The sequence below is a fragment of the Fusarium tjaetaba genome (assembly GCF_013396195.1).
Source record: "Fusarium tjaetaba strain NRRL 66243 chromosome Unknown NRRL66243_c0000103, whole genome shotgun sequence".
NCBI lineage: Eukaryota > Fungi > Ascomycota > Sordariomycetes > Hypocreales > Nectriaceae > Fusarium > Fusarium tjaetaba.
The window spans coordinates 283,521-309,294 of NW_023501299.1; the positions used below are offsets into that span (position 1 = coordinate 283,521).

At 49.3% G+C, this 25,774-nt stretch overlaps 9 protein-coding genes across 9 annotated transcripts; 4 read left to right on the top strand and 5 right to left on the bottom strand.

The window, feature by feature from the left end:
- Window positions 1–973: 973 nt before the first annotated feature.
- Window positions 974–2,277, top strand: FTJAE_5411 (cellobiose dehydrogenase; the record flags this gene model as incomplete). The annotated part of the gene is made up of 3 exons (XM_037351916.1): window positions 974–1,010; window positions 1,070–1,860; window positions 1,927–2,277. 3 exons carry the CDS (start codon window positions 974–976, stop codon window positions 2,275–2,277), a joined length of 1,179 nt encoding a protein of 392 aa, XP_037207574.1.
- A 766-nt stretch (window positions 2,278–3,043) lies between these two features.
- Window positions 3,044–3,780, top strand: FTJAE_5412 (F1F0-ATPase complex subunit h; the record flags this gene model as incomplete). The annotated part of the gene is made up of 3 exons (XM_037351917.1): window positions 3,044–3,070; window positions 3,123–3,216; window positions 3,515–3,780. The coding sequence occupies 3 exons, from the start codon at window positions 3,044–3,046 to the stop codon at window positions 3,778–3,780; spliced, it is 387 nt and encodes a 128-aa protein (XP_037207575.1).
- A 1,146-nt stretch (window positions 3,781–4,926) lies between these two features.
- FTJAE_5413 (AGC AKT kinase) lies at window positions 4,927–7,666 on the bottom strand (the record flags this gene model as incomplete). The annotated part of the gene is made up of 2 exons (XM_037351918.1): window positions 4,927–6,385; window positions 6,441–7,666. 2 exons carry the CDS (start codon window positions 7,664–7,666, stop codon window positions 4,927–4,929), a joined length of 2,685 nt encoding a protein of 894 aa, XP_037207576.1.
- A 6,591-nt stretch (window positions 7,667–14,257) lies between these two features.
- Window positions 14,258–15,172, top strand: FTJAE_5414 (uncharacterized protein; the record flags this gene model as incomplete). Its single annotated transcript, XM_037351919.1, has 2 exons — window positions 14,258–14,424; window positions 14,488–15,172. The coding sequence occupies 2 exons, from the start codon at window positions 14,258–14,260 to the stop codon at window positions 15,170–15,172; spliced, it is 852 nt and encodes a 283-aa protein (XP_037207577.1).
- A 25-nt stretch (window positions 15,173–15,197) lies between these two features.
- On the bottom strand, window positions 15,198–16,922 carry FTJAE_5415 (cytosolic Fe-S cluster assembly factor NAR1; the record flags this gene model as incomplete). Its single annotated transcript, XM_037351920.1, has 1 exon — window positions 15,198–16,922. One exon carries the CDS (start codon window positions 16,920–16,922, stop codon window positions 15,198–15,200), a length of 1,725 nt encoding a protein of 574 aa, XP_037207578.1.
- Window positions 16,923–17,690: 768 nt separating this feature from the next.
- On the top strand, window positions 17,691–18,364 carry FTJAE_5416 (uncharacterized protein; the record flags this gene model as incomplete). Its single annotated transcript, XM_037351921.1, has 4 exons — window positions 17,691–17,696; window positions 17,747–17,864; window positions 17,919–18,023; window positions 18,075–18,364. 4 exons carry the CDS (start codon window positions 17,691–17,693, stop codon window positions 18,362–18,364), a joined length of 519 nt encoding a protein of 172 aa, XP_037207579.1.
- A 274-nt stretch (window positions 18,365–18,638) lies between these two features.
- Window positions 18,639–19,794, bottom strand: FTJAE_5417 (C2H2 finger domain protein; the record flags this gene model as incomplete). The annotated part of the gene is made up of 2 exons (XM_037351922.1): window positions 18,639–19,228; window positions 19,281–19,794. 2 exons carry the CDS (start codon window positions 19,792–19,794, stop codon window positions 18,639–18,641), a joined length of 1,104 nt encoding a protein of 367 aa, XP_037207580.1.
- Window positions 19,795–20,410: 616 nt separating this feature from the next.
- FTJAE_5418 (2-dehydro-3-deoxyphosphoheptonate aldolase) lies at window positions 20,411–21,715 on the bottom strand (the record flags this gene model as incomplete). Its single annotated transcript, XM_037351923.1, has 4 exons — window positions 20,411–20,562; window positions 20,613–21,515; window positions 21,584–21,638; window positions 21,707–21,715. The coding sequence occupies 4 exons, from the start codon at window positions 21,713–21,715 to the stop codon at window positions 20,411–20,413; spliced, it is 1,119 nt and encodes a 372-aa protein (XP_037207581.1).
- A 1,827-nt stretch (window positions 21,716–23,542) lies between these two features.
- On the bottom strand, window positions 23,543–25,514 carry FTJAE_5419 (peptidylprolyl isomerase; the record flags this gene model as incomplete). The annotated part of the gene is made up of 3 exons (XM_037351924.1): window positions 23,543–23,680; window positions 23,732–25,392; window positions 25,448–25,514. 3 exons carry the CDS (start codon window positions 25,512–25,514, stop codon window positions 23,543–23,545), a joined length of 1,866 nt encoding a protein of 621 aa, XP_037207582.1.
- Between the last annotated feature and the right edge of the window lie 260 nt (window positions 25,515–25,774).

A 25,774-nucleotide genomic window follows, 5' to 3' on the forward strand; every position in this document is an offset into this window, starting at 1 on the left:
AGAGAAGCATAATCAGATCTTTTACCAGATTCGGACGCCTAGTCAAAGAAGAGAGTCTTCCCGACAGCCCAGATCTCACCTGCGGAGATATCCCTGTTAGGGTCGGCCGCCATTTCTTTCAGTCCTTGCAAGCTTGTCATCACAGCCCTTTTCAGTGATTGAGTCCTTGTCGTATGCACTGGCAGGCAGGCTGGGCATTCATCAGCGATTGAGCGCCTATTCTAACACCAAGAGGTTTACTGAAACAGAGGGGGCCTCTCCCTCTTGTTCGGATAACGGATAGAAAGGCACACGATCACACCTTTCCAACGGCGACAGTTTCAGCATCATGATGCCTCGACTGAAAGAAACGCGCCGTTAACCAATCGTTCCGGCGTCGTGACTGTGCCCTCAAGCCCTTAAGCGGGCAAACTGCCGCCAGCTCGGCACTGAAACCCGCGATGGCTTAAGCCTATTTACTGGTGTGGATAGCATGGATAGCTCGCTGTCTGTGGCAGTGTGAGAGTGAAACCTTAATCGCTTTCATCTCATGCTTGACAAGGATTAACCAGGGCGGATCCGACAAAAGAGCTGACGACAACATCGATCCCTTCCCTTGGGTCCAAGCCTTGGGCTCAAGGGATCCGTCCCTTTGAGCCAGACTAACTAATCGCGGCACTTGTAATGTCATCTGCCGGGTCCCTTTGGTAGTATTCGACTTCGTAAATCGTCCCTAACCACGGGCACCAGGCGTTGTATCGCACAACACTGCCGTGGCTTTGCGGCGCGTAGCGTCTGTAGGCCAGTGGACGATCGTCTCAATATAGGAATGGCCCCCTGGTCTATCTCCAGTTGTGCTTTGTTTGTGCTTATTATATTTAGTACTTTCATTGTCCCCCTCATGTAAGATTCCAATCTCCTCACTCGCAGAAAAAATCATTTCCCGTCTCTTCACTTCATTTGTCTCTGCCTCTGTTTCGTTCCCAAGAATACCATGAAGTCAACTTTCAGCACATCATTAGCGGTGCTTTGTAAGTCGTTCCCCTCAACTCAGCGCACCACTCCCATCCAGCTAACAACTCTCCTTCAGCTGCCGCTGGCAGTGCAATTGCCATCACATCTTCTTTCTGCCCGGACAATGGCGACGTCTGTTTCCGATGGGGTGTCCCTGAGGCTTCTGCAAGTGCGGGATCTGGCAGCTTTTACTTCCAGATCAAGGCACCAACATCCGCACAATGGGCAGGACTAGGCACTGGATCCCAAATGGCTGGATCCGATATGTTCATCATTTACCAAGACGGCAACGGCAATGTCACCCTAAGCCCAAGGAGAGGTGTCGGAGAGGTCATGCCTCAGTACACGAAGCGAAGCGGACTCGAGCTCCTCGACGGTTCCGGAATCAAAGACAAGCAGATGATCGCCAACATTCGATGCAACAACTGTGTTGATCTTAGTCTCAAGGGAACGAGCTCGTGGATTGCAGCTTGGAGGAATGGAAATTCCCTGGATTCGACAAGCATGGAGGAGCGCATCTCTGAGCACGACAAGCATGTGGATTTCAGCGTTGACTTTGCCAAAGCCACAATGAGCTCCGACAGCAACCCATTCACTGGCAGCAACGAAAACACCAACTCGAATTCTGGTTCTAGCTCCGGCGGTGCCGTGACACAGAACGGAAGTGGTAGTAGCCCCAGCAAGACCGTTCTGCGTGCTCACGGTATCATCATGTCGATTGTCTTCATTGCTGGATATCCTCTGGGCGCAATCCTTATGCCCATGCTTGGAAAGTGGCTCATCCATGCTGGCTGGCAAGTTGTCATGTTGCTCCTCATGTGGGCTGGATTCGGCCTTGGATACGTATATGCTCGTGATGGTGGCTACGTAAGTTCTCCCCTGGGATGCGCTCGCATCAGAACCTGTCCATCAGTACTAACGTGAGACTTTTAGTGGGGAAAACAAGCTCACACAAGAATGGGCACTGCTGTTTGTGCTTTGATGACTCTGCAGCCTGTCCTTGGTTACATGCACCATCGGTACTTTGTGAGCCACCGCAAGCGAGGAGTTGTCAGCCATGTTCACATCTGGTTCGGCCGAGCCCTCATCATCATCGGTATTGTCAATGGAGGCCTTGGTCTTCAGCTTGCCAACTCATCCAATGCGTACATCATTGCATACTCCATCATTGCCGGTATCGCTGCCATCCTCTACCTGGCTGCTGCCTTTATTGGTGAGAGGCGAAGGAACGCTTCCCGTGCCAAGCAAATCTCTCCACAGATGTCTCAGGAGGAGGCACGATAAAGTGTCTCGTCAACCTAAAAGAGGAGTAGTATGGCGGAGCTGTAATGCTTAGAAGGTGTTTTTGGCTATCGGAACTCGTGAATTGTGATACCATAGATTTTCGGCCCATCGGGACTGGATCTGATAAACGGCAAGATGTTTTAACTGCGATCTCAATCGTTGGCTTTTTCTTCTTTTTCTTCCTCTTCTTTGTTACCTTGGAAATCCTTTTAACTTATCATATAACATATCAATAAACTTGATGAAAGGATAAGATCAAACAATTTTGGTGACCAGTATTGCGCAACATGGTTAGCATGAACTTTGGAAGCTGTTGCTCCATTGATATTCGAACATGACAAATTGCGACAACTGGAAAGAGCTGAAACAAGTGTGGCAGTAAGCAAGACTCTACCAGTCTACAGTAGTTGGATATACTCTCTCGAACAAATTGAGCATTAAGATCCATACTGACTGAACTCCGTGTAAGTGAATAGCCCGAGCAGAGAGGGTCCACTGCAACATATATAGATCGATCCTGGCCAATCACACCTCTCAAAGGTCACGTGCCAACGATCCGTGAAGCTCCGGCAGCCTGCTCAAACCTCAGGCATCAACTCCACGATAGCAAGGCCGAACCGCTCTAACCGGGGGCGAAGACGCATGGTCCAGTGCAACCTCTCACGATTTTTCCCCCAAAACCCTCAATCGACTTCGCCCTCGATCTCGCCCTCGCCCATCTCCCCCGGAGTTACCCCCTCAATTGAGCCACCACCAGCCATTCAAAATGCTCATTCAACTCTCCAGGGCTTCGGTAAGAACAAAAGTCAGGCCTAGGCGATGAAAAAATACTCATGGTTCTATAGCGCGCTCGCTCCGCTGTTGCGGCTGTTTCTCGTGTCGCCAGACCCAATGCCGTTCAGGTGAGGGGCTTCATTGCTCCCACTGTCTCCCGGAAAGGTAAGACTCTATCTATGCTGCTCTATGCTCCTCGGTCAATTCCTTTGGGTGTCGCGAATACATCATCTCGATTGTCTATTTCTCCCGGTCGGACCTGTCCTATACCCGAAACTGTACTCCACCTAAGCTCCGACGTCGCCAAACAACCAGCATCAAATAAAAGACATCATTCAGAGTTCGAATTGCGGTTGGCTATATGGTCTCGCATCTCTCATCAAATTTGACAGGCCGTTACCCGATCAGCCCGAATATGATCTAACCGAATCAACGTTCACTTGCTGACATCATACCTTCACAGCCGACTTTGTCCAGGAGCTTTATCTCAAGGAGCTCAAGGCCTACAAGATCCCCGCCGTCAAGGAGTCCGATGCTGAGGGCAACGTCCAGACATTCAACATCCCCAAGACACCTACCTCTCCAGAGGAGACCGACCTCGCCGGCAACCTGAAGGAGTACGAGAGCATGGCCGTTGAGATTGAGGGTCAGGACAGCTCTGCCCAGTCTGGTACCCCCGAGGTTGCCGATTGGCTTGAGGCCGAGGAGGAGGATGAGCCTCACCACTAAAGCGTTTTTCTCAACCTTTGGGAGCACATAGACTATCCCGACCGCAGCGCATTTTCGGGTATCATTTCTCACCACCCAGCGCCGCCGTTTCATGAGGGTAGCACACGAAGGGAGGCTGACACCAACTCACCCCCGAGAAGAAGAGCCGGAGTGATCAAGGAGAAAGAAGAAGCAGAAGCAAGTGGATTGGGGATAAGAATCCTGTGTACATTTTCCTAAAAAAAATCAACCTTTTTTTCGGTTGCCCGTATGAATTAATTGCGAAATGCGAACATCAAATGAAGCACAAGCAACTTGTTACAACGATCATTGGCAGGTGACTTTATACATTACATTGCATGTTAAACCTCGAAACCCTATGTCTTGTCTCCTGATGATTTACGATTAACCGTGCGTCTACCTCTCAAGCTACGGACCCGACATTGCAGGGCATATGCGGATCAGCCTTGTATGCCTTCGGACATCAATGACGTATCCATTACTTCAACCTCCCTCGAATACTCTCATATAATCTAATACCATACATCGTTCATCCCTCAAGCCCTCAAGCTATGCTGCACTAGCTCTTGATTATCGACGTCAGGTGGCATTCAACGTCATCGACAACCACAAGTCCGAGAAGGGCTGGTAGGCTTGACTCGAACTCTCCATAGGCTACTTACTATATCCAACAAGGACAAGTCTAGAATAAAACGAGAGAGACCGATTTCCCTTCCGGGTCCTTTCAAGAATAGCTGTGGCATTCTCATTTCATTACTCATATGGCCCTCCTGTTACTGCTGGGAATCAAACTAAGGGAAAATGGCCCTCAACGGAGGGATCGACCAACATAGACTTGATCCTCCTATTTTTGTGTCTCGTTCTCTTCTCTTCTCATTTTCCACAACCATAAAACGCCATCAGTCCCGTACAGCTCGACGATCAATGCAATGCAATACCAGCCGACCTCGATGCATATAATTCCACAAATTAGACATCCGTAACCCACATGCAAAACTGGGGAAGAAGAGGTGAGGTTTTTAAGTTTTGCGAAATATTACTTTTTGCTTTCTGTATGACACGTAGAGATAGATCAATCTCCAGCATGGTTGAAACGCCGTGGAGCTTGACTGGAATAATACTGTGCAGGAAAAAGGAGTTGCCGCATTATACGTCAAAGTGAGAACCACCCACCATGTGCTCATCATGTCCAGTCTTCACGATCCCGCTCATCCGGTTTGCCTTCCTGAGGTCAATGTCGTCGAGATTGTCCCAATCGTCGTTATCGCGGTTCCGGTGATGATGTTGTCCATCATCCATATCTTCATCAACGAGTCCTGCTCTGTCTCGCATATGATCATCTAATGCGCTTTCGTCCACAAACGTGAAGCCTTGAAAGTTGGCCTGAACGGAAGGAGAAAGAGGGGTTGAGGCGGCATAGCCTCGTGCCAACGCAGCAGCACGTTCGTTCAGAGAGCCATTCTGATCCAGCGCAGTCGTGAATTCCGGATCGAAGTATGAGACGTCCGTCTCAGACTTCAATTTGGGCTTGAAAGGTGGAGTGATAAGCTTCTTGGAGAGAAGAGTCCAATCGACATCGGCAAAGAAGGGGTGTCTCTTCAGCTCCTCGGCGTCGTCGGTCGCACCTAGTCTGTGCTTGGGGTTTCTATTGAGGAGTCCCTTGACGAAATTCCGTCCTTCCTGAGACAGGGTATCTCGAGGAAACCTCACCTTGCCGAAAGCAATATTCTTATACATTTGCTGCGTATCTTCAGCATAGAATGGGCTCCAGCCGCAGCACATCTCAAAGACCAAAACTCCAAGCGACCAGAAGTCCACCATCTTGGTGTAGCCAGATTCGTCTAGCAAAACCTCAGGCGCAAGGTATTCAGTTGTTCCACAGAAAGTATTGGTAGTGTCGTTCTTTGTGAGATTGGCCTTGGAAAGACCAAAGTCACAAAGGGCGATGTGTCCGTTAGCATCCAAGAGAATATTCTCAGGCTTCAGATCCCGGTATACAATGTCGTTATGATGAAGGTGCTGAATGGCCAGGATCAGTTCAGCGATGTAGAACTTGGCTCGCTTCTCGTCAAACCGACCCTCTTTCTGTAGATGCCAAAACAGCTCACCTCCAGACATATAATCAGTAACGAGATAAAGTTCTGATGGTGTCTGGAAAGAGAACTTGAGACCAACGATAAAAGGGGAGTCGGACATGGCGGTTCGAACCAGGATATTTCGTTCTCCCACGGTATGGGCAACTTCCTTCTTTTGCACAATAACCTTCTTCTGCAGAACCTTCATGGCGTAAATGCGCTGAGTATCCTTCTTTCGCACTTGATACACCTGACCGAAAGTGCCCTTGCCGATGAGTTTCAGAATCTCGAAATCAGTGGGGCCAAATTGCTTCCTCTCTGCTCTGTGGTAGATGGCCTCGAGGAAGATCTCACCGGTTGGCGCATTTTCTGCCATGGTATCAGCATGGCCCTGCAGCTGGAACCAGCCCTGGACGGTGGCACCAGGATCCTTGCTGGCCTGAAAATCAACATGACCCAGAAATTCATCGCCCGTTGCTCCATGATCATAGACCGAGACATCAACCAGCATATCATAGTCCACAACGTCGCTAGCCAGTGTCAGTAATGAATCTCAGACACAAATGTCCACAGAAGGCAACTTACAACTCGGCTTCGGCATCCCATTTTGGGTTGGTGAATGTAAGCTGACCTCCGGATCGGTTACGGAACGAGCCGTAGTCATTAATGCTGGTGTTGCTGCTTTGCCTGCTCCTCATTGGAATAGCCAAGGGACGTCCAGAGTCACTGCCTGATCGCTGGATAGGGATACCACCAGCGGCTGGAGGTGGCTCAACACTGAGGTTATCGCCCTCATCGATGTGGTGGGGACCCCCAGAAATGAGCTCACTACGCTGGAAAACCACAACAACATAAGGGTCCCGACTCTTCCTAAGCCCGCGAGCCTCATTGATCTTGATTGTTAGCTTTCCCTTGGCGGCAGGCGCCTGGGCACCAGCAGAACTCCTTGGAGTCTGAGTACCGCTGACTTCAGCACCGTCATGGCTGGTCCTTCCGGAGGATGGGGCTCTATCGGAGCCAGATGGTCGAGCAGCCGACATTGCTCGAGTAGGAGTCGAGTTGCCGCTCTTGAACGTCATACGAGTTAGCTCCTTGAGTCCATTAAGAAAATGCCACTTGCCGGGGGCAGCAGCTGAGCAGGCGCCTGAACTTGTACTGGGCTCAGGATGCAAAGAAATAATGGAGTCTTTGGTAGGTGCTGCGTTTTTGGAGGAGTCAAGTTCAGGTAGTGATGGGTCATTGGAAGTTTGGAAGTGGGTGGTGGTAAATGGTGAGGCTGTGGGTTTCTTGGATTGTGACTGTTGTGTAAAAGACTTTTGCTCGACCGTAGCCCTGCCATGCGCCCCTGAGTCTGCAGAAATCATGTCCTGGGAGATAGAACCCCCCGAAGACGAGGGCTGAGAAGTGGGTGGGGTTGGGTAGGGGTCTGAAAGGTTATGCTCATCCCGCTCAGTAGTACTTGGCATAGAACCAGAACGCTCATGTTGAAGAAGCGAACGATCCAAAGCCGAGGACTCACAGCCGCGAGGAGAGTCTTGGGTGTGTGCCTGCAACTGCAGGCCGGCTGGTGGAGTGGGCACAACTGAAATTCGGTCTAGAGTGGTATCACTCTGTGACGAGTTGGGAGCTGACGAAGGCGTGGAAGGATATTTACGAACCTGGCCGAAGTAGCTCATGATTCCTGGTAAGCGTTTGTCCTGTAGATCGGGTTGAGGTGTAGCTACACCGGATCGAGGAGTTTCGAGACCAATGTGATCGGCGCCATCCTCGTCTGCCGCAGACCTGACGTTTTTGTTAATAACCCCATGCATTTTTGTAAAAGATTTCCAGTGAGTGAATAAATGCTTCTACGCCGAAGCACCGGCGCGGGGGAAAAAACAAAGTGGGAACACTAGTTCATGACGGTTGCCAAGCGCGTCAACTAGAGGGTAAACAGGGCGAAGGCCGAGAGGGACCACCAGAGGAGATGAGATGGGCAACAACAGAAGAGGTGGACTCTGACGATGCGACTATGACGAGAAAAACACGGAATGGGAAGGCCTTTGTAACTCTTGGTAGCCAGTGGTGTGTTCGCGCCGGTGTGGATGCGGAGGAAGCGCCAGGACCAGCGAGCGAGCAGTAGAGATTAGGATGGGATTGCCGAGAGCGGCCGTGTAAGACGGACTGTGAAGGGACCAAGTGGAGGCTCAATACTTGAATGTACTGTAAGAAAGGACGATGACGAGATCAATTCTTTGCCGCGAGTAAAATGTCGCTTTGCGGCCGGGGTCAGGCTTGTCCAAAAAGCTTCCCTTTTCCCTGAGGACTTTTGCCCAAGATTGTTTGGACCAGGAGCAAAACGTGGAAAACTGAAGCTGATAGCGGGGCCGAACGCAGGGACTGACTCCGAGGCTGGGCAGCCTTTGGATTGGGCCCAATCACAGTTGAAGCGAGTCAGACCTGAGCTTGCAAAGTTGCAACATGGTCCTTGTATGGGGGAGAGAAAAAAAAGGGCAACTAAAAGACAACCTGCCTGTTGCAGGGAAATGCGAATGCCACGGTAGCCATTGATTGCTTATGTCTTTTTTGTTCGTTTGGGAACAGGCTGCAAAGTGTTTTCGAGACGGCGGCGGCGAATGCTCGGTTCCACTGCGATGGCGAACTGAAATCCAAGGAACGGCGACGCCCTGATTGGTGTTTGCGAGCTTCTGTTATAATGTCGTGTTTCCCATGTTTGCCAGGCTTTGCCAACAATATCAGGTTAAGGCTCGACGGCTGTTATGGGGAACCCATGCTCTGGCAGCCAACGCAAAGGCGAGACGTCGTCCTGCAGTGCGGTTACAGGGCAGCTGTCCACTAGATAGAGCCCAACAAGGCCCAATAGTGGGATGCAGACCTGCGTGAACAGCTGTAGGTGCCAGCAGCGGTTCCATTCCATTTCCATGTGAGGTGATGTGGGTTCCCATCGGCAAGCGGTGTCGTAGAGCAAGGGATCCAATGGCAGCTATGGCTGGGAGAGGCGTCACTGAAGCTACTGAGCTCGAGTGCTGCAAGTCCGTCATCGTCGCCACCACCGACTGACTACGCCTGGTGAGGGGCATGGCAGCACCAGGTCGCTGGAGGACCGGACATCGATCTCGAGTCCCCGCCAAAAATATGATGAAAAGGGCACCATATGGTTATAGCAATAACACGCAGGAGTAAAACAAGGCAAAACAATAGCTTCAAAAAACGACAGAGGAAAACATTATTGACGAACCTGGACATCATTGCTTGAGTTGCTCTTCGTAGCAGATCAAAACCTCCTCCCGCATTGGAGGTCTCAGTGCCCGTCATGGCTGGCGGCGAGGAGCTTTATTAAAGCTGCCGCGGCTTAAAAACAGGGCCGAATTGTTGCGGCGGAGGAAGAGAGGGGCGAAGCGGGTATATTGCGTGAGATGAATCGTATAACGTTGTCGGATTGGGCGTCCGTGGCCCCAGGATCGTTGCTCGGGTCGATGGTAGGATGTGGTCGCGATAAGAGACGATGATCAAGAGCGCCGACAGAAAATATGATGGTTATTGTTGAGAAAAGGGAGAGGGGAAAGATTGAGATGGCGCGAGCAGAAGAAGCGATGGAGATGATAATTAGACGTCTTTTTTGGGGCAAGGTCAAGGTGAGGTGGGCGTGGGTGACCTGGCGCGGGCTCTGGGGGTGTTGAAGTTCGTACAGTGCGCAAGACGGACGTAGGGGAGGTTGGAGTACTTTACAAGCCGCAGCAACTTGTGTTTTCTTTTCAACTTGAAATTCGAGTATTGGCACCCAAAATCGGACAAGCCAAAAGCAGACGAATTACCTTAGTCCTTGAGAGGGCTCGGTAGCCGCTAAGAGATGCTGTAGAGCTCTGAAAACTTGGATGGGGAGAGAAAGGTTGCATGATGAGGCATTCTATTCAGGTACTTGATTACGGTTCATGTCATCGGAGGCAGCGTCAAATACCTTAATGCTTACATCATCCTACTATTCTGGACTCAAAATCGCTGCTTTTAGATCCGAAAAGGCAGCAACTTACGTTAGACTTTGTGTTACAGTTGCGACCTTTGCTTTCTTCTCTGCGAGGCTGAATACATTGGTGTTTCGGTACTCGGCTTCACGATCCAAACTTCCATCAGGATGATCTGAGTTGGACACTGATCTGTTTGCTGAAGTTGGCTCGGCGGCATCCGCCAAAAGGTTTGGGCTTCCTGGGCTCTTAGTTCTTGGAGAGAAAATAACCCCGCCTCTTGATAAACCGATAACGGGTTTGAAGATACGTTTGCAGTCAAGGCTGCATTGGAGATAGGTCTAGGGAGCTGAAGGTGGATGCCTCAAGAAATGTCCATGACATCAGCGCTGGAAACGAGCTGATGGGACCAGGCTAATATCGTCGAAGTTGGCTCTAGCAAACAACCTGTGAAGGTCAGGAATCCAGGCATGATACCGTAAGTTGCCTTCTGGCTGCTGACAAAACAGCGGTGTCTTCTGGAAGATGCAAAACTCCCAAATTGGTTTGGATAATGGAGGTTGTTCGGGTTTCAACTGAATCATGATACCGCACCCTACTGAGGCGTATCCACAGATTACAATACACACTCCACAGTGCGAGTGCGTATTTCGAATCGAGCTGCGACTTACACCAGCAGGGCTACCTAACAATAGGCCGGCAAGTGGAGGAGATGGTCCCTCTGCAAGTCTGCCATCGCAATTCCCATCTTCTGAGACGACAGGAAACAAACTTCCAACCACTCGCTCAAAGACTGGTGGGGCCTTTCACTTCAGGCGGGGGTTCAACAAGAGTTCTTCATTGCTGATTGCATGCTCCTCTTATTACACATCATCAACATCAGCAACCAGCGGTACCTAAGGCTTGGCGAAAACTGGGTGCTACCATTGCTTGGCTGATAGTCTGATATCTCACTTTGTTAGCCACTTTGTCAACCATGAGCAATACGGTGTCTGGCTTTAGTCTGGTTCAATAGTATGGCCAGGTCACTGACAACCGTGGAGATTTCGGGGGTGAAGCATTATGATATCTTATTTTGATCATGATAACCCAACAACACTCATTTCGAACACATCTCTACCTAACTGAGTTGACCTTAGCTCCCACCACAAGACAACACAAGAAGCCTAGAACTTAACAGGGTCTTTTTCAACTCTAGCACTACCTACCTTACTGCGTCTGATCAGTGGAACATGAATATCTCGTGATAGGTCAAGGTATTCCAGTACATCTTCACAGAGTACTTACCAATAACAGCCTTGCAACCCATAAGCTTATGGTCCCTTCCGGCTCGGGACGACTTCCTCGTTCCGTGAGGCCTAGTCTAAAGGATCCAGCCGTGCCATGGCATCCATGATCCTTTCTGCCATTGTTCAATACATCAGGTTCTAGCCCAGCTCACTAAACCCAGGCCTGCGAGGTGACCGACCGATAGCACAAGTCGCCGTCTGCCGTATACATACTCTGGTTCTCCCTGCTTTTCAGCCTCGCTGCATCAACATCGGCCTCAGCATCAATCATTTGTCATTAATCCGGTTGCCTACAGAGTGTTACACCGGATCTTTGGTGAACCGACAATACGGATACGGAGTCCCAGCATTTGCATGTGGTCAGTAGGTGAGATAGTTTAAGCGACTGCAACATGACTTTATTGCCACTATCTAGAACAAGGGTATTGTGTTTTGATCTGCTGCTTGAGTCATCTGAGGGCCTTGATTGAAATTTTGTTTCAGTTACAAGACTACATCTGTACCATTCTACAGCACAGTACGCTCAGGCTAAGGGATACAAGTAAAAACTCCAGACCTTGATTCTATAACTTAGCATAAGGTCTTTCTGTTCTTTTCTTTGGATTTCTTTTTTCTTATTTTAAATTTATATATATATATAAATTTAGGAAGGATAAATCTAGAGTACCTATTGCTGAGTATATTTTAACACCATAAATAATAAAGGTCTGGTGTTTTCTTGCTCCTGAATCTCAGGATGATATGCGCCGTGTTTCACATCTTCCAACCTAGATCTGATGTCCATACTTGTGTAGGCATTTAAAGAGACCTTAATCTCCTGTCTCAATGACACAAGTTCGCATCCATTAAATATGTTATATTTTCAAACAATATCAGAATCGGATAGGCATAACGTGTGTCCTAGTTTATTGCCCGTGGCTTCTCTGAAAATTGCGATGCATCGCATGCTTCAGCTCATCCGTGGTTAGGTTGACTTACAACGGGGACTTCACCAGGTCTGGTGTTCTCGTCTGTATCATTGTATAGACCAACCAAGTCATCACAGACCTGATCCTAGTATGGCGATTGATCGACTTCCAGCTCTTGCTGCAACCTTCCCATGTGGCTGTTGTGTTACAATCCCCTGCCCTATTGGGCAATATTCCGATTGTGACACCTCAAACCAGACACATCGACTTGCTAGTGAGGTTTTGAGAGAAACAAAGTAACATAGCCTTGAGCGAACTAATAAGCATGCCAGGGGTTCACACTGAGGCATGACTAGTTCCGTAAGCTGAAATGCATGGCGCATCATGCCTGGGACACTGCCATAATATCTGCTTATTATATCCAGGCTGCCCGGCTGAGCTGATCACATTCACGCGGCTTATCACCGACCGCATCAGAGTTTTCATAATATATCCGATTAATTGGTGTATCACCGAAATCTTCGTAACAGAAAATGGTAAACGACGAAATTGTGAACTGAATAGCCATGAAGCTCAACCAGTATCTATCACATACTCTTTTGGTGACAATGAAGACGGCAAAGCACTTGAAATATACTGCATCGCCTTAAAGAAGCTCTTTTTACTGTGTTGTAAGTGAAAGCCAACTATGAACATAAAGGGCGAAACACTCCTGAGAGACTCTTCGTAACCTATTCAGTCGGTCAACTACTGACTAATAGATGAAGTTGAGCTCAGCCCTGTTATATGTCGTAGCCTGGCCCTGCTGGCGTAACTGACTATCCTGATAGGGCGTGTCCTATTATCACTAAGTGCTCAAATTATCATACAACTGAGACCAACAAGACTTGTACGTGCAAACGCGCAAACGTGCAAACGGTCAAATAATTAGAAGTGCGCAACATATTGGGTCTGAAAGAATGGTTGCAATGGCATTGATAAGTCACTCAATGCAAAAAGATAGTTTACTATTATGATGAGGAGTAGAATAACACAGTGTCACACTAAGTATCAGTGGTTGAAAAAGGGACTTTTCTTTCTCTATACGTTCACCGATAGATTGCGTTAAACAGTTTGCTGTCGGAGATCAATCCACCTCGAGCAAGCATACAGAAACTCATACACTGTTCTGTTTCAACATCTGAAGCCACTTCGCCTCTACCTCTGGAGTAATGCCTTGGGGGTAAACCTGAAGCGGTGCTCGAGGCTTCAAGGGATCAGGATAGTTTACTGGAGGACTCGTCAATGACTACACTATAGAACGACCCTCGAGCCTAACAGCTTACGCATGCTGAGATGCTGGTCTACCAGCTTAGAGCGCAACGTCTGAGTTTCTTCTGCATTTCTCTTCGCGCTTGTGTTGGCGGCTTGGTCGGCCATTTCTTGTTGAGGGATGGGTGACGAACGTAATCCGCCAGCCATTGGAGCGGTCAATAGGGGATATCTGATGGATGAGAATAGATCTCGGTCACAAGATCACGGCTAATCGATGCCAGTGAAGGGCATAAAGGAAGACCTCTAACAATGGCTCCAAGTAGGTAGGTTTGTATTTGGGGAAATGGGAACAAGACAAGAACTTGGTTTTCAGTGTTACGTGTACGGGCTACAAGACAATTCGATCAAATGCAACAGCATTTCAAGGTTAACAGCCCGCCTATGCCTGTTAATACCCCACCTCACCAACATGGATGGCAAGCACCCCGCACTCGTCCTATAAAGTATGAAATCTACAAGCACTAAACAATTGGTTGTGAAGAGAAACGAGCTTTGTGACTTGCAATTACAACAAAATATGCATACAGACAATTTTTATGTATTTCTCTGTTTGTCTTGGTATCCCTGCTTTAAGCTAAACTACGTGCCGAGACTCGGGGCCTTGAGCAGAAAACGCCTAAATAAAAAACCTTAGACAATGCAGGTGCCTGACGTCGTGAATCCATTTCAAGCCAGCTCAGCTCAGCTTTTGGGCCTAACTCAACCAAAAACCCACCAGCATTGCCCGTCCAGGCCGTCCTTTTCTTTCTTTTCCAATCTACTAACCCAACCGAACAGACATTAATTATTGGCTGAACCTCCTCAACTCCATGCCCAACTTCACGATCTCCAACAACACTGTCAAGCATCTTTTCCCCCGACGAAGACGACGGCGTTGACATATACACGATAAGCAAGATTGATCCTTGCACAAGAAAAAGCTCTTCGCCATGGGCAAGAATACCGCAGTGATCCCTGACGCCTGGGAGGATGATTGGGAGGCTCAGGCAGACAAGATGGCCAGCGAACCCGAACAGCCGACACAGCCATTGCCTTTGTCCAAATCCGAGCGCCTGGCGCAGCACGCTGAGCAGAATCGCAAGTTGTGGGAATCTGCGTAAGCCCTTCCACCTCAGCAACATGTTTAGGTGTCACTAACATTAAGGATCCCTTGCAACAGCGACACACCACAAACATTCCACTACATCGAGGCTGGTTCAAACTCGGGAGTTCCTCTCACAACCCCGTTCAAACCACAAGTCAAAGTGCTTAGCCGAAAGCCCATCATCGCCAAGCGAGATGCTACAGGAGGGATGTCCAGCCTTTCATTAGATGACGATAATGACACAAAGAAGGAGGTGCCGATGAGCCCAGAAGAAGTGCGAGCAAAGCAGAAGCGAGACAGAGAAGAAAAGCAACGTCGATACGAAGAAGCCAGAGCCAAGATCTTTGGAGAATCAACCCCATCCTCAGGAGCCTCATCACCTGGCACAGTCACCCCGCCCAAAGTAGATGGATACGCTGGTCGCGGCCGTGGCCGAGGAAGGGGCGGTTACAGGAATAACGACACGCGACAGATCGACAACCGTCAGCCTGAAAATCGTGCGTTTGATGCCCCAAGAAGAATGCAGAACATGTCAGGCTCGGGGCGCGAACTATTCGACCCCAACTTCAGCCCAAAACCCGAACATGCTCCTCAAAGACGCCAGTCAGATTATCCATCCCCTGGTAGGAGTGCAACTCCTCGAGATGAGCAGCAGCAGCAACAATTGCAACCACGGGCACCAATTCGATCACCAAAAGGACCAGACGGAAGTGGCCGAGGAGGATTCGGGTTCGCTCATCGAGGCAACAGGGGCAGTTGATTATTTCTATCGACATGCTTTGCTTCTACCATCCACCTCCAATCTTTCCGGCTAGCTGCACCACGGTCTCATCCGTCGTTTTGTCCTTTCCAACATCACTAATAACTTCACGATATGTTGTAAACGCCAGTCTGTCTAACCCAATGCCTGTAACTTCCGCCCAATGCGCCAGGGTATCGTTTATATATGAGTGGGAAATGCCACCAACAGTCTCGGCAGTCCCAACAACGGAATCTTCAGTGCCCACCTCGTCTTCAGAGAAATATGCCTCATCAACCTCTGATAACCACATCTTTTGCTCTTGGGGGCCTGGATTTCCGGAGTAATTCTTTCTTTCCATGACAACAGGGTCATCAACTTTTATTTGACCGCCGCCATTTGTACAGCCGCCAGGGCATGCCATGACTTCGACATAACTATACTCCAGAGAAGCAGCCTTACCTGCAGGCTTCCGAGCACTTCCAAAAGGTTTGCCACCAGGCATTCGAGACGGCCTGGCCGGCTTTAGTCTTCGAACAAGATTTTGGATGTTTCTGAAGCCATAATATCGGGCAGCACGGAAGACTGGCTCGCCATTCACCAATACTGAGTACTCAGCAACATCAACGTTACGGCCGCGTGTATGCACAATCTCTGCGCCAGGACTCTGTGCCACCCGGCTCTTGAGGATATGATATAGAAGACCCCCTGAAGTGCCAGCCTCGCGAGGTGAATTTCCTGCCCGTGTACGGGGGAAAAGAAACTCGTGGAGCTTTGGATCAGGGAATGGGGTTAGATATTTGCTCTGCAGCGGTGTCTTGGGGAGATTGAAGAAGCTGAGACCTCTTGACTCGGCGAGCATGAGAATCTCCTTACTTGTAATGACACAGTCAACGTCGCGAACCCCACGTCCCCCGGTATCCCCTTCAGCCCAAACTTCCTCAGTCAACTCCTCTCTACTTGCCTCCAGTTTCTTGTCAAAGCAGGGCATAACAGCCAGATGCCAGATGCGGCCAGGTGCAATACCCAGCTTTCGGCTCAGTGTCGTCTTTAGTAATGTGCCCATTAGGGCCTGTGGTGACTTCACCTTTGAAATATGGGGTAGAACGTGCGGGTGTGTCTTTTCCGCATAGCACACCCAACCGGGGCAGGACGAGGATAATATGGGTTTGGCTGGGGTTGCGGTTCCGGTCTGAGAGGTGCCAAGAACTTCATCTGCTCCAAGAACGAGGGCTGCCTTTCTGGCAGTATTGGTATCAACCACCCATGTGAACTCGTTATTGTATTTGCCGCCACTAGCGATTCCAGAGGGACCACGAAAAAGGTTGTCCAGCATGTGCCCGGCGTCGCCTTCTGATACACCTCCGCCACATGCTGCCGCTAAGTTGGCCCTTGTTTGAGGGCTCACGCTGACAACAAAGAGCTTTGCGTTCTCCTCCTCGAGCCCTTCCACTCTGAACTTGCCACTATCGTCTGTCACCAACTTCAGGGCTGGGGCTGAATCAAGAGTTGCAAGGACTTCGGCATGGCTCTGGAGGCTCACTAAGACAGCCTCGGCAGATGTAACACATCCAGAGCAGGCTAGACAGTCTGTGAGGGAGATCTGAGCAGGCGCATTCGGATTCGTAGCGGGCTGTTGGCCATCAAGTATAACTTCGGTCTCGAGAGATTGCGGGGGCGGGGCAGCGGGGAGAGTCTCGACGGGCTTGATGCAAGCGACACCAGGCGAGATGAAGTCGTTGAGGTCGTCGGCAGAGAGAATGGCACTCATAGCGCCGGTTATTTGAGGAGATTGTATGAGGTAGAGGAGGAGGATGCCCTTGTTGGAAGTGTGAGAACCTATCGATGGTAGGATATTCTTGTTGAAGTGGGAGTTGCCTCTCGGGAATTTTTAACTGGAGACTTGGACGTAATTATGACTGGAGCAAACTAGCTGACAAATAAACCTGCAGTCTTTTCCTCAAGATTTGCAGCAATGGAAGATTAAAGAGAGGGAAAACTGCTATCAGAACAAAAGGGGTCTCAAATTCAATCCAGAGATAAGGTATGAAATGTTTCTGATAGTCACTTAATCCCGGGTTGACTTACACATGGGCCTGGTTTTGTATAACTCCTCGGAGGACCGGACACGGCGAAGACGGCGCATCAGGCCGTGCTAAAGTAATAGATAGGCAATAAAAACGTTGCGATTTGCAATGGTGATTTTTAGACCCTCCACAGCCTGGGCCTTTGGCGGGATAGTGGACAGCGAGATCGGACCAGACAGAAGCGGCTCTATATTTTGGTGACGAACCATTCAAGACACCCAGCCTCTCGGTTCGGGAGTGTGGGGTTCCACGATGGAAGGCAAGCCGCATGCGATGGGGGCACACATACCTTGTTGATGGTGACGTCGATGCTTGGACTAAGCCTCTCACCTCTAGACGTTGATCGCTTCACCTTCAGCTTCAACCTGCATCCTCAATTATAGCTTCACCTTGACCAGATCGTAACTTTGCCTTTTGCTATCCTCGTTCAAACTCTATACACAATTCGAACAATGAGCGTATGCGCTTTCACTATCATGCTCTCAATTCACCGACTGACAATTCCCAGGCCATTGCTTCATACACCTATGGTAACTTTCTCTGGTTGAGCACTCAAGCTCTTCCTCTTATTGTCTGGCCATCCTTTGTCGGGTCTCTTCTTCGGCCTGACAATGAGACATGCACCAGTTAGGCTCTCCTACAGCTCCTCGTATCGTGTCGGCTGCCAACTAACTCTCTAGCTTTGGAAACGTACTTTGCACGCTCTTTAGGGCTTGCTCTTCTTGCGCTCAGCCTTACCGTAGTGGTTCTCTCAGGCGTTCTTCCTCTCGATTCTTCTTCCAAAGGTAGCAAACACCTCCCTTTTAGAGTCGCATTCGTCTAACTCCCGATGACAGAGGCCCCCGAAGGCGCACCGTCTCCCTACGCTTCTGCTGCGGTCCTCATATCCACCCTCCACCACGCTTCGAGCGCCTTTTACTGCTACGGTCGCTATTCCTGGACTGGAGAGACGGGATTCCTACTTGGCTGTGTAGGTAGTGCTGTCTTTGCGACCTTTGGATTGTACTGTGTGTTGTTTGCTGGTGACACAGCCATGACAAGCCGGTACCACAAGTTTGACCAGAGCACGAGCGGATTCCCTTTCAAGAACTCTCAGTCGTATCGGGCCAAGAAGAAGGCTCTATAAGAACATGCAACATGGGCATATATGTATGTACAATGCTTCGATTAAACCATGACTTAGTCAGCTGCATTGGGAATTTAGAACCCGTGTATTGTAAGCTCCCAGTTTCCTCATAACCCAACTCCATCAACTCCCTTCCGTGAAATATTTTTGTGGTGCAAATTTCTATGGTGCAAAGTGTGCAGTTATAGGTATAGCTGCCTCGCATAAGGTATCCGGCGATGGATGAGCGGATTTTGTCGACGTATTAAGATATTCCCCTTCGTGAAAGATCTCCCTAAGCAGTGAGCTCTGCCACCTTTGTCCCGTTGGCGGTTCCCTCGGTCTCAGCGTTCGCACCGTTTGTTCTCCCGCCTTCGACACTCTCTACGGCGCCAGGAACGTGAACATCGACAACCCCTGTAAGAATAGCCTGTCGTCGCTCATGCCAATTAACCTCGCTCTTGATGACCTGCGAAAGCAGCACCTCCTTCTCGAGCCACTCCTTGTAGTAGATTTCCTCCCACTCTTTGCACTCTTTCGTCAGAGACTCTCCAATCTCCTCGGCCCATTTGCCCTCCCAATGGCACTTTCGGTACAACTTGTCGACAGGAAGCTCAAGCTCATCATGGGTGAAGAGATCTGGCGTCAATGGTGTAAAGTACTCGGCGTTAGATTCGTCGCCGTTGGCAGCATCGTCCATGTCATCATGGGGGCCTTGCGATTGTTGGTTGGTCTTCATGATGATTTTTATCTTGCCCCCCTTGCCCTGTGGTCCAGCTTGCATTGACTTGGGAACAGGGTCAGATGGACGGAGTGCTTCTGTCTCGTGAACCGTGCGCATATGTTTGGCCAGTGCATCACTTCTCGTGAAAGACCTATCGCATTCTGCAGCGAGTTAGTATGTTACGCAAAGGAAAATCCGCGGAGGTGATTATACCAGGTAAGTAGCAGTAAAAAGGCTTCTCCCTTGTATGGCTGCGCATGTGTGCCTTGAGGGCATAACCACTGGCATGTGGTAGGCCCTTTCGAGTACAGCTCATCCATTCACAGGTGTACTTCTTCTGTCGGTTCTCAATATGCGAATTATGGATGTGTTCAACCAGCTTGTCCATGTTGCCCTGGTCGCCGGCTGGACAACCATCCCAGTCGCATTTGGTGACTTGTTCCTGGAAGTCTTCTTCGTCGAGGCGCGCATTGATCGGGGAACTGGGGATGTCGCCTGAGGTATCCGATGACACATCGGACATGCCCTCGAGGGGATCGGGCTCAGGCACCGCTTCGGCTTCGACATCAGGAACTACAGCAGAAGATGTAGTTGAACCGGCTTCGAGTCGCTGGCGCTTCGAGGGCCGCAGTGTTGATTCATCGTAATCGTGGCCTTCCTCTTCGTATTGGTCTGACTCGTCCACCGATGAGAGCGGCGACTCGGGTGGTGAGTAGTCGCGCACCATTGTTCGCGACCAGGATGCTCAGGCGCGTCTCGTATCGATGAAGCTGAGAGTGACTGCGCGGGGTTAATGGTTATTGATGATATTTGAATAGCGGAGAAGTCTAGCGAGCTGCTGGTTGATGATTGAGATACAGAAACTACTGCGAGTATCTTTGATAAGCGGGCTGATGATTATCTAAAAAATGCGAGAACCTAGATTACTCGTTCTTCAAAAACGCCAGTTGGGAGCTTAGGGGCACAGTGTTAATAAGTTCAGACAAGGGAGCAATAACACCACGCCACACATAACAACTTGGCCATTACAGTGTGCGCGTCAGGCAGGGACAGTGTGTGATACACTCCAGTAAAGAAATGACTGATGTACACAATGGAAACCGGGCTATTCTATGATAAATAACCTCATATCTTCTTATTGTGTGTTACTTTCCAGATTTCGCCCTTTTGCCTTGTGCCTTTCATCTTTTATCTATCCTTTGAATCAAGATTCCATTAACTCCAAGCCTTGAATCAAATACGCGAGCCATTGCAACAATATACAACCCCAATCCCAACGAGAAAATTGTTCTGGATCGAGCGCTAAACGTATTACATGCCCATAATGTGGTATAAATCAGAATTTAGGCACCGTTTGAGAGCTTTCGGCGGGCCTTCACGGCCTGCGCAAGAGTCTCGAGTGTAGAGACAGTGTCTTCCCAGCTGATACAAGCATCGGTGATGCTTACACCATACTTGAGTCCCGATTTACCCTCAGCGGGTACCTTTTGGTTACCTTCGATGAGTTAGCTGAGGCCGATTCTGTTAACGATGATCATGACTTACCCTCGTTGATGTTACTCTCAATCATGACTCCCATGATGCCCTCCTCTCCCCTGGAGATCTGGCCTGCAATATCGGCAGCAACCTTGGGCTGGTTCTTGTGATCTTTGGAGGAGTTACCGTGACTACAATCGACCATGACTCGCTGTCGCACGCCCTTCTTCTTGAGCGCCTCCTTGGCAGCAGCAATGCTCTCAGCATCGAAATTGGTACCCTTGGAGCCACCGCGAAGGATGACGAAGCAATCATTGTTGCCCTCAGTACCAACAATGGCGACAACACCGGGCTTGGTAACAGATAGGAAGTGGTGGGGGTGCTGGGCTGCACCAATGGCATCAATGGCGACGTTCAAAGAACCATCAGTTCCGTTCTTGAAGCCCACGGGGAAACTCAGACCACTGGCAAGCTCACGGTGAAGCTGGCTCTCGGTCGTGCGGGCGCCTATGGCACCCACTGAGAGCAGATCGGCGAGGAACTGGGGAGAAATAGTGTCCAGCATTTCACTAGCAATGGGCATACCCTTGGCTGTAAGGTCGACAAAGAGTTGGCGAGAGATTCGCAGACCCTTGTTGATCTGGAAGCTGCCATCAATATCAGGATCATTGATCAGCCCCTTCCAGCCAACAGTTGTGCGTGGCTTCTCGAGGTAAGATCGCATGACGATGAGAAGCTCATCCTTGTGCTTCTCCTTCTCTTTCAAGAGGAGGTCGCAGTAGGCTAGGGCGGCAGCAGGGTCGTGGATGGAACAGGGACCAATGACGACAAGCAATCGGTTCTTCTCGTCGGTGCCATTAACAACAGCTACAGTCTCATTGCGACCTTGCAGAACGGTTTTCTTGGACTCGGGAGTTTGGGAGATCTCGTGTTGAAGGAGGTCGGGGGGAGTCAGAGGGTTGTAACCGCGAACTAGAAATAATTAATATATGCGCTGGAAGGACGAGCTGGTTAAGCCAGAGCTATTGGCAGATGCTTACTTCTCCAATCTTCCGAGTCGGCTTGGTTGCCAACGTTCTTGTTGGGGATGAAGAACTGAGGTCACCGTCAGTCACCCCTCACACTGAAAGCAGAGAGCAGAGAGCTCGAAGAGGTGGACTTACAGAAGACATGGTGACGGCGATGGTGGGGTCAGAGGGTATACAAGTCAGAGTGGGATGTTAAGAGAAGAGAGGAACTCAATTGCGCGAATCTGGGGATACCGCAGAAAGGGGCATGTGATGAGAAGAGCTAAGTGTGGAAAAGTAAGAATAACATCAAGTCGTCTTGACAAGGGCCAAAAATTATGGTTTTATGTGGTTTCCAGACCCTGACCTGTCTCTTTCTTCCTTCACTTTCCCTTTGCGCCGGCCTCGGTGTGTCACACTCAAGAGAGTCACTCCACGCCTTTCAGGTTCGATTATCCCGCCACTGATTGGATGAAATGAACCTTGCCCCGCCCTCTAGCTGGCCGGTTTAGCAACGATCCCTAGAGGTACAGGGCGGAAACGTGCAATCCTGGCAGAGGATCAAGTACCCATTGTCTAAGCGGACGGGAAGGAAGCTCCAGATTTTTAGCTTGAGTCACCTTGAGTGAAGAGATAAAAATGGTGAATGGCCACTACTTGCCACTTTGGCTGGTGGGTTTTTGCACTAATTAAAGTCAGATATTTAGGCGCAGCCGTTGGGCTGAACCCTTTATTATGTCGTTGATCTTGCGGGATATCGAACTGGCCGATTGAATGAAATGAATGTTAAGGCGAATATATCAGATTAGGTGTTTATCGGCTGGGCTGGACTTACTTAAGTTATGCAAAACCATGTTTAATATGATTTCTGTGTGCTCCCTCCTACTCCTACATCAACAGAGCTTTCGTGCATGCATTTAGCTTCCATTCTCATTGGCTCCATGTCATTCGTGACTGTTGGCTTTTTATTATTGTTCTGGAAGGGGCACCCCCGCGTTGTATTTCAGTATTGAGGCCGTCAGATATATCTGATCCAGCTTCTTGGAGGGGAAAGTTTTTTCTGCAGACAGCTTCAACTGAGATAGACTGAATGAATAGGGAAAGCAGTATCTTATGGAGTGAGTGGCAGCTTCTCGGGACAGGTTTTCTCCTCCACATGTGGCTGAATCGAATGACAGCAGAACCAGGTAAGCTCGGTTGTGCAAGCTTCAGTCAATTGAAAAGGAAACAGAATATCGAATTGAGTAACATAATAATTACAAAATGGCCTTTTTTTAAAATAAAATAAAAATAAAATAAAAAAGATATAATCATTTGCACTTATTGATAGCTGCACTTGGTACAGTTTTATCTTACAGTTTTCTATCCTTGTTCCTTTAGATGATATTAGACATATGGTATTACTCCTTGTTTAGGACTTCTGTTCTTTCTTCTCATTCCCAACCTTGTTTTATCTAGGCTGGCGGAGCATACCAAGATAGAACGACAGGGAAGGGAAGATAACTAACATGGCAGAGCAGGCCAGGTGCTGTAAAGCGTAAGGGGAACAGTAGCAATAAGAGGAAGAAGACTGGTATGTTAGTAGCAGGTAAGGCTACAAGGGATAAAGAGGAAGACGAGGAAGACGAGGAAGAAGAAGAAGACGGAGCTTGAGGTAGTTTTAATATTGGATATAGGAGGGATTGCACTTTCTGTATCTTTATATAATAGAGACTAGTTCTTGCCAGGAGGATGACTCTGGTTATAAGAAAGGAAGGAGAGTTCTTAGTAGAAAGAGATTAAGGTAACTTAGTAATTCTATCCTTCCTCTTGTTACCATAACACCGGACTACTTGGCGGCGTTCGACCTATGTAATGGAGTTCGACGTCACGGAGAGGGCTCTTGGTGTTTACATGTCCTCACGGGCTCAGCATGTCAGAAGTCAGCTAGTCCTATCGGATGGCGAATTGGGTGTTTCCGATGCTGCAGCTCGTGCCCGGTCATCAGTATTACTATATGATATCAATATTAAGCACCTTGATATCCTCCTCGGGTTTCTCCTTGTGCGTCCGCACATTCTCAATTTTGTGGATGATGTCAAATCCCTGGGTAGCACGACCAAAGATGGTGTGCTTTCCATCTAGCCATGGCTATTCAATATCAGTGCATGCTCATCATTAAGAGACAGGGAGCAAACTTACCGTCTTCTCTGTTGTGATAAAGAACTGACTGGCGTTCGTGTTAGGCCCTGCATTGGCCATGCTGACCGTGTATGGCTTATCGTGTTTGAGGCTGCTAAACTCGTCTTCAAATTCGCGGCCCCAGATGCTCTCACCTCCAGTACCATCACCTAGAGGATCACCACCCTGGATCATGAACTTGCGGATGACACGGTGGAAGATTGTGTTGTTGTAGTAGCCATTCTTAGAATGCGTGACAAAGTTCTCAACGGTCTTTGGTGCTGCGTCAGGGAATAGGCGGATGTGAATGTCTCCATATGTAGTGTGAATAACGGCTCCGGTGCCCGTTTCGGTTTTCTTCGCTTGTGCGTCCTTCTTGTTACCCAGCACCATCGGTTTTTCGTTTTGTACATCTCGTGTCGACTTGGAGATGTCTTCCTCATTTGAGAACATGTAAAACCGCACCTTACCAACACCAGTAGCAACCAGGATTGGATCTCGGGTCTCTGCTTCCTGTAAAAGAGGATTACTGGAAGCACCCATTTCCACTGTTGTCACTCCCTTCTTCTGTGGTGCCCCTTGGTATATGGCAATATTGACGGCGCGAAAGTTCTCATCCTTGCCATACACCTTGACCACTTGGTTGGTATATGTATTGAGGACCTTGATTCCCAGCATGGAGCCGTAGATAATAAAGTTCCCTGATTCGTCGAAGATGACATTGGACTTGTACTTGAGCGTCTGCGATTCGATGTCTCTCTCGTGAGCTGTCCTACGTCCAAACTCAACATTGTCAAGTTTGGCAGCTCCCGCCCCTGAACGGTGCATCTCTTCAGCAACCTGCAAAGATTCGTCATACTCGCGATGTAATTTGGCTGTTGCAAAGTCAAAGATGCGTATTTTCCTATCTGGCAAAGAAAATGCTACCAAACTTTTGCCGTTGGGAGATATGGAGAGGCATGAGGGCACCGACTTGGCCTTTTTGAAATCAAAAAGGTTGGTTGAACTCTTGTACTCAAAAACTCCTTCTGGCTTTTCGTAGTTGCCGCTCGGTCGCCAATATTCGAGCATGCCACCCTCGTCAGCCGACACCACACAGTCGTATGCCTCGTTGAAAGCCATTAGATGTACAGGCTTTCTATGCAAGCCCTTGAGAGTGTGGATAGGCTCCTCCTTCTCGCCTCGTCCGTCGTAGATATGAATCAGGGGTTTCGTTTCCTCGGATACAGCCAGGAGTGGCAGCGAGGCGCCCTTGCTATGGACCCAGCATACACAATTGGGAGCGTAATTAAGAGAGATCATGGATAGTAGGTCAAAGGTGATAACGTCAAAAATCTTGACTGTTTCGTCGACACCGGCGGTCGCGAAGCTCCGCCCGTCCTTGCTCACGGAAACCGCCTTAATCTCGCCATCGTGCGCCTTGAACTCCTTGACAAACTCAATACCTTGAGCAATCTTCTTCCAGAACTTGACGACACCATCGATCGAGGACGTGATGAGGAATTCGGTCAGGGGAGTCCATGTCGCAAAGAGGATCTGTTCCTTGTGCATCAGGGACTTTGAGTAATGGGCCGACTTGGGCAAAGCCGCGACGTAAAGTTTTTCGTGGGGTAGGACTCGTCGCTTCTTCTTAGGGGCTTGTGAGGGCAGTTGAGGGCCCATTTCATCGTCGGAGGAGCTGTCTGGACGACTTTTTGTTAGCATCGTTAACCACAACGCGATAGGGGATTGCCCTACCGGACGCATCGTCACGAAACTCGGAATGGTTGCGCTTCTGTGAGCGATTGTCATCATCTGAGGCCATCTCGGTTACCGGCCTGCTCCAGAAACGTAAAATCGTTGTTTCTGTGTTAAGATGCGTGCAGTTTTCCTTGATGTATACACTTTGCGACAGGCCCAGATTGTTGTCAAGGCAATTTCAGCCTCAAGTGGCACGACCTTGAATTGTGGCTTCTCTAGGCCCACCACTAGATACAAGCGCCAATAAGGTAAGATCCACATTGAGGTCATGACATCTATTAAACGGGATCCCATGAGGTCCGAGACCCCGGCTCCGAAGACGGG